Source organism: Numida meleagris, chromosome Z, assembly GCF_002078875.1.
Source record: "Numida meleagris isolate 19003 breed g44 Domestic line chromosome Z, NumMel1.0, whole genome shotgun sequence".
Taxonomy (NCBI): Eukaryota; Metazoa; Chordata; class Aves; order Galliformes; family Numididae; genus Numida; species Numida meleagris.
The window spans coordinates 29855515-29863557 of NC_034438.1; the positions used below are offsets into that span (position 1 = coordinate 29855515).

General features: G+C 41.9%; 1 protein-coding gene across 1 annotated transcript; it reads right to left on the reverse strand.

The window, feature by feature from the left end:
• On the reverse strand, positions 3073-5108 carry LOC110389774. Its single transcript, XM_021380687.1, has 2 exons — positions 4908-5108; positions 3073-3869 (listed from the first exon to the last, which is right to left on the reverse strand). Exons 1-2 carry the CDS (start codon positions 5106-5108, stop codon positions 3159-3161), a joined length of 912 nt encoding a protein of 303 aa, XP_021236362.1. The 3' UTR covers positions 3073-3158.

Consider the following 8043-nt stretch of genomic DNA (forward strand, 5'->3'; position numbering starts at 1 on the left):
AGAAAAGACTAGTAATTAAATAAGATTCTATTATGGTAAGATGGAGTTTACAGTCTTAGAATATTTGGAGGTTGTAAAATTTTCTGATAAAGCTAATTGACATTTGTAAAAATAAAGAAAGATTAAAGAGTTTTAAAATGGAATCTTAACCTGAAATTAAGCATAGTTTTGGCCAGGAATCCTTCTTAAAAATAATCACTTCTATGTGTTTGTCTTTATTAGAAGAAAACAAACACACATTCACACTAACATAAGCAAACAACCCACAGGACAACACTTCCAAGCAAACATTTAAAATAGCTAACAACTTGTCTTGTGAGAGGTGAATCGTCCCTAGAATAAAAGCTACCACAAGCTAAGCAGACTCGCAGAATACTGCAGCCCAAACTGTTAAACCATAGGCTCTCACGTGAACTTAACAGTTTAACCAAACATTTCAATACCACTGCAGAGGCTGTTCCCAAAGCAATGTGGACCTACACATAAGAAGTCCATTCATTGTATTTAATTCAGTTCTACCATGAGACTGCACCTTAGTACATAAGGTTTGTTCTTTGTTTACCTCTGCAAGTAAAATATTGTGACAATTTTAACTGCACTGTTGATTCAAGGATAAGAAAAAAAGTATTGAATAAACTAAGGAGACAGAGGACTTTATTGACCTCTTAAAAAAAAAAGTCAAATCATAAAGTATTGTTTTTAAAATATTGTCTTTTTTACAGACTTCTGAAGAAAGGAACCATTTAAATTGCACAAAGATAAAATTGTTATATGGAATTGAGCTTTAGGAGTCAATATATTATGTTAGATAAAAATGTCATATTATCCCTTTCCTGTATCAATTCATCTACTAAGCCTTTTCAAAGAAAGTTTGAAAACACTGACATTTACAACATTCAATCAGTGACTTTGTGGTGGTACTATAAATACCTGTGTAGCAAGAGGAGAAGTGAGAGACTATTTGCAGGAACCAAGGATTATGACACATTTGCAATCACCCACACCATCAGCATTCATACAATAAAATGGATGATGATAAAAAATGTACACCTGAGGGGAACATATTATCTAAGTCTAGCATAAGCGGTGTAAATGCTTCATTACCATGGAAATTGTGCACTGTACATGACAGCAGAGAAAGTCAGTGGAGACAGGCCATTTTAATGTTTATTGATAATATGATCACAGGTGTGCTTTTAATCATTTCACCACTTTAGAATTCTCATCAACTGTCACTAATAGTTTCATATGATGAGCACATTGCCCTTGTGACATACAAATAAACCTAGAGTTACCTATACTGCGTATTAACTGGCAAACCATCCACTCTAGTGTAAGAGTACAACTCCAGAAAGTCTTTTTATTTACTGTACTAGAGTTCACTCAGCCTCTCCTTGATGTCCTCTGGCACGTGCCTTTCATGTAAAGTGTAGCTGACGTTACAAAAGTACACAGAAGTTTTGAAAGTGTTCTCTCAAAGAAGAAATGCATTCTAGGTGAAAATGGGATGCTGGAGAAGAAGGAAAGAATTCAGAGTATAATTTCAGCTTTAAGACTAAAAAGCTTTGATTATGTAGGGACAGATCATTAAACTGAAAACCAGGACTGTCTTAATTCATAAGGCCACCTGGACTGCAGATAGATATTTTGCGTTTTAAATTTCAGAAAATCTTAATTGAATGTGTTGTATGTGAAGCTCCAAATTAGCTCTAAAACATTCAAGTGTCTGAGGTGAAGTTAAGCCAAGAATATGTAATTCAGGAAGAAGTATTCATAACAGGAAATAAATATTGTGCTCTTTGTGTTCATTAACATCTTCATCAATGAACTGACAGTGGGATCAAATGCATCCTCAGCAAGTTTGCAGATGGCACCACACTGTGTGGTGCAGGCAACATGCCTAATGGATGGGATACCATTCAGAGAGAACTAGTCAGGCTCAAGCTGTGGGCCAGGAGAACCTCATGAGATTCAGCAAACCCAAGTGTATGGTCTTGCATCTGGGTTGTGGCAATCTGCACTATCAGAATAAGCTGGGAGGCAAAAGGATAGAGCACAGCCCTGACAAGAAAGACTTGGGGTAACTGGTGGATAGCAAGCTGAACATGAACCAGTAATGTGCCATGGAAACCTGCAGAGGAAACCGGATCCTGGGCTGCATGAAAAGAAGTGTGACCAGCAGGTCAAGGGAGGTGATCCTGTCCCTGTATCTGTGCAGATGAGACCTGAGAGCTGATAGAGCCCTTTCAGAGTCTAGAGGAGGACGATAAGAAAGAAGGAAACAGACTCTTTAGCAGTGCCTGTTGTGATAGGGGAAATGGTTTCAAACTAAAACAGTGGAGAACTAGTTTGGATACAAGGAAGAAGTTTTTTACAATGACAGGGGTGAGGCACTGGAATAGGCTGCCCAGACATGTCGTGGAAGCCCTGTCATTGGAGACATTCAAGGCCAGGCTGGACCAGGCTTGTACTAATCTGATCTAGCTGTAGAAGTCCCTGTTCATTGCAGGAAGTTGGCCTAGTTGACCTTTAAGGGTTCCTTCCAACACAAACAATTCTATGATTCTATGACTTCGTGATTCTACTGTATTGTGAGGATGCAGGTAGTCCATACACAGTTTCACAAAACATTTAGCTAACAAATCATAGATTGATGTTCATAATGATTTAATCAGAAACTCATTATATTGGTTCTTTGTCCCGTATACCTGAGTCTTAGATTCAAAGAATCATAGAATCCTCAGAGCTGGAAGGGACATTTAAAGGTCATCTAGTCCAACTCCCCTACAAAGAACAGGGACACCTGTTGGGAAACTCCCCAAGTTTCCCACAGGGTCACCCCCCACGGCACGGGAAGCTCAACACTCAATATGAGTTCACAGCTTCCACTTTATTGTAGCAACACACCATCTTATATAGCATATATGCTTCCAGGGATACAGGGTCTATGCGACCAAGCGTATAAGAGAACAATACCGTTACCCAAGCTAATTTTGTGTACAGTACATGTTGTTAAGTACAGAACTCTACTAGAAACACCACATTCCATGCAGGTATAACTTGCCCCTTTCATCTAAGATTACATCGTAAATCATTAGTAAATCAGTAGCTACGTGCTGCCGAGCAACCTGCCCTCCAACAATTCCCCCCTTTTTCTTTTAGGGCTGTAAGGCAAAACAATCCGTAGGATTGTGCCCCCCTTGATCTTGTAGCCAATCACGAATGATGTCCGAATCCTTGTTGTCAGTCACAACAAGTGCAGCTTTTGGCGCGGTAGCACGCAGCAGACAACTATACAATATCCTAGCAACTATCACAAGTAGAATAATGATTAAGATCCATTTGAAACCTTCCATAATAATATCATATATCCAAGGAGTAAGACCTGGAAACACAGAAAGCAACCAATCATCAATAGGATCATGATCCTTAGTAATGGATCGAGTGTGATTAAGCAACCAATGAATTTGTTTTTGAATCGATTCGCTATGATCAGAAAGATTAAAACAACACATTCCATCGAATTCCTTACAGCCATGCCCTTGAGCAAGTAAAAGAAAGTCTATAGCGGCTCGATTCTGGAATACAGCATGGCGAAGGCTGTTCATATCTTCTAACATTTCTTCAAGGATCTCTGAAGTATGATTGCTCTGTTTAACAGTCCAGCAAGCAAGATGTTCAATCTGCTTCAAGGCTTGGGCAGCAGCAGCTCCTGGGGCTAGAAATGAGGCGAAAATTCTAGCAGTCACACTCCACAACTGTACCTCGTCAGAACAGGTGCTGTCAAGGATTTTGAGAGACCGACACTTTTTGTGAGAAGCAGTCTTAAGTTCCTTATCAATCTTTAACCATTCTATAAAATAATAGCACTAATCATATTAATAATATAACTATCATAATTCAATCAGAGCCTCGATTGACAACACACTAAACATAAGATACAAGGCAAACAGCATAATGACAAGAAATACTGTCAAACCCATTAAAAAGAATGAGTTCCAATCAACATACACAGCAGGAATCAGAAACTCCTTAAGCTAATCTATTATTACTTATTGACCCTTGAAAGGTGACAAACCACCAGAAAGGAGAGAGAAGAAACACGCCAGCGGTGGATGTGACAGGCAGTGCCAGCAGGGCGTCCCCTGCTTCGAAGTGCACTTCTCCTCTCTCACCCACCACATACTCTCTCCTGCTTTTATTCTTCTCAGGGTCTGCAGGGTTTTTTCCATTTGTACACTGCATCCGCATGGCCAGTGCGATATACAGAGCCCAAGTGGAGCACCTGTTCATAAAGCAAAACAAGCTGCTAACGTCAGCTCTCTCTGTGAGACAAAATATTTGCAACTATAGACTCAATTGTCAGTTCCCTTAAAACTATCAGAGTATCCCAAGATCATTCTATAGTGAGGGGCGTTTGGGCCCTGGATATAGGTGCTAATTGAAAGGACCAGTGAACTAATTTCCCCCCTTTTTCTTTTAGGAATACCTCAACGATATACATAATGCAAAACTCGCTTGAACTGTGCAAACAAAGCAGGGTTGTTAACTTCCTTAAGAAAAGATTCCTCAATCTGATGAATGACACCTGTAACATACAAAGAGTTAGTTAACTGATGTTCTGGGGGGGGAAGAGGGGATATTTGTCCAGTATAGTCAGCCATAGCAGTTGGAGAAACGAATGCACAGGAATCCAGGCCAAATCCTTTTAGTAGTGATGTGTCGTCAGGAGGGAGAAATCCAGTTCGTTCTGCGGATCTACTGGGCTAGGATCAAAAAGATTCTCTAGTTGCAGTCCATCCTTATCTTTAACAAAAGTACACATGGGCAGCAGAAGCGGAACGGCACGGCGAGCAGAGGTGGGGGCGCGGGCAGCAGCGGCGCAGCGAGCGTCGGGGGGGTGTTACAGACGGCGGTCGCGAGGCAGGGAAAATCTGGAGTGAACTACGACCGCGGGTGCTGCGGGCGCCTCGCAGCAGCAGTGGCATTCTCCGAGGGCTGCACTCTTTCTTCTCCCCTACTGGGGGAGGGGTTGAAGTCCCGGATCGGGTCCGGCAGAAGCTGCTTTCCTCATCGAGGGGCAGCGGGAAGTAGCCGGAAGGATTCATCCTTCCCTGTCGAACTTGTTTGAGCGCTGCCGAGATTCAGCGTCAAACAGGCAAAAGCATTCCAGAGTCTTATGCAAACTTTGTCCCAAAACTGCCCCATCAAAAGAAAACCCAGAATTCGAGAACTCAGGGGCGTTTTTGCTTAACCATTTAGCAGAAGTAACTCATGCTGAAGGTAGATACAGTTCGATTCTGAAACTTTAAAATTCTCTGTACTTCTTTGAGATTTACTTGTTGCTCCTTCGTTAGAGAGCTCCCCATAATTCCCAAGCAAAACTGACTCATAACAGTCACTATACTTTCTCCATGTCTTTCATGCAGCCCTGAGCCTTAGCCCAGCTCAGCAACTGCTCCAAGTCCTTTGATCAGACTGCTTCACCTCTCTTAGAGAGAATAAAAAGCCCATTCGCTTTTGTAAAAAGCAGGTAAGTAACCAGTGCGCTACCGGTTTATCCATGGTGCACTGCATCTCCATATCTCACCGCCTGCCGAGCTATGTTAGCCCATTTTGGGTGACCAACCGATACAGCAGAGGTTGCGCCCCTGGACAAACACACCTCATTGGGAGAAGGCAGGGGTGGAGGCAAAGGAGGGGGTAAATCTTCATTACCCTCTCCTGGGGGAAACAAAGCGGATTCGGACTCAGGGTCCCCTGCAACAGCAGTAACAGGAGCAGAGGGAACAATACTATCCATATTTTTCACCAAAACAGGTATGCCTAAGGAAGGGTACGGCCGATCCTGGGTACCCCCCTGCGCCACAGGTGTTGATAACCCCAGCTGCTTAGCTGCTTGATCTGCAACATCCTGTTCCACCTTGTGGCGCTTAATACAATTAATAATTTCTCGCCACGGTTTCATTAACTTCTTTGCCTCTTTACGATCATCAATCACGTGATCCCATAGCGTATCACCCAACTTTCGCCACTCCTCGACATTAAACAATGTCCTGGCATGCAAAAACGCACCCACTGAATCCCGCTTTTCTAAGAAGCATAATGAAAGCTGCTTTTCTAAAAAGCGCAATAAAAGCTTTTGGGCTACCTCCCGCTCCATCCTCGCATCGTAATCCAGCGACTGCCAAAGAGAGGGGATCCACGCTGGCCGGCTTTATCTGCCCCCAGATCCGCAGCCCCGGTCCCACCCGGTCAAATCAAAACGCCAGTCCGCTGCCAAAAACGCAGCGGAGGATGCTGCAGTCCTGCACCACGCCACCCAGGTTAGGGTCCCTACTTAATTAACCGCGATAAAGGCTACGCATTGGTCCCTGTTCGGGTGCCAAATGTTGGGAAACTCCCCAAGTTTCCCACAGGGTCAGGCGTTTGGGCCCTGGATATAGGTGCCAATTGAAAGGACCAGTGAACTAATTATTGTTGGAGGGCAGGTTGCTCGGCAGCACGTAGCTACTGATTTACTAATGATTTACGATGTATTACGATGTAATCTTAGATGAAAGGGGCAAGTTATACCTGCATGGAATGTGGTGTTTCTAGTAGAGTTCTGTACTTAACAACATGTACTGTACACAAAATTAGCTTGGGTAACGGTATTGTTCTCTTATACGCTTGGTCGCATAGACCCTGTATCCCTGGAAGCATATATGCTATATAAGATGGTGTGTTGCTACAATAAAGTGGAAGCCGTGAACTCATATTGAGTGTTGAGCTTCCCGCGCCGTGGGGGGTGACCCTGTGGGAAACTTGGGGAGTTTCCCAACAGACACCCACAGCCAGATCAGGTAGCCCAGGGCCTGACCCAGCCTCACTGTTAAAGTCTCCAGTGATGGAGCATCAACCAGATCTCTGGGTAAACTGCTTCAGAGCTTCACCACCCTCACTGTAAAAGACTTTTTCCTGATATATAACCTAAACTTACCCTCCCTGAGCTTGAAGCCATTTCCATTTGTCCTATCACCACAGACCCTGCTGAAGAGTCTGTCCTTTTCTTTTCTGTAAATTCCCTTTAGATACTGATGAATATCAGTGGGTGTCATTTTTTCTGCCTGAAGGAATTCAATGACACACCTTAGCTTCATACACACTTCCATGTCAGATGCCATTTTGTCAGACTGCCGCTCTGCTGCCATCTGTTTCATGGCAACAAAATTTAATGAAATATTGGTGGGAAGATTTGTCTCCTAATGCCACACTACCAGCATCCAACCCTGGCTTAATGGTCCAACATAACAAAATAGGAGGCATTACTTTCAGGGCAGCACTCCTCTACGGACAGATATAAAGATTGTTTTAGAAAAAGTATTTTTTTAGAACTTTGTGTGCATTCTGACAGTGTAGACATATACATATAAACAATGGATTCATTACATATTTTCCATCTTCATGATCTGAAAAACATTTGCAAAGTATAGTAAACAATATGCTGACATTAATTACCTATTTTCAGATAGATAACTACCCAGAGTTCAGCAGTAAACAACTTCTCTCTCTGAGAGCTGGTGAATGTTTTAGCAGTAAAGTAGCTTTAGTTTTCACTTTGCAGTAAGTTTGAAAGGTTGATGTATGATGTAAATGTCTTGAGTTGCCCATATATTAAACAGGGAGAAAAAATGTCCTCCCCTCCAAAAAGATAAGTATCAACAAGGTGTTGTATCTATAGTGATTATATTCTTTCATTATTGTTGTTGCCCAGAGAAGTTTTAATCACAGACCAAAACTATTCTGCACTGGGTTCTGGGAAAACAGAACAAGAACAGATGAAATCCTAAAAAATGGGGAAAGACATTTTCTGTACCACGAAGAGTTCAGATTTCATTTTCATCTTTCATAAAAAAAGGTTTATTTAAATTTTTCAGATAGTTTTCAAAATGTTGGATCAAACCACATAAAAATTCATTCAGCGTATAAGAAAATAAACTTTAAAAACTTCAAGAAAATATGAAAGGTACTATAACATTCAAAACTATATATTCACTTCAG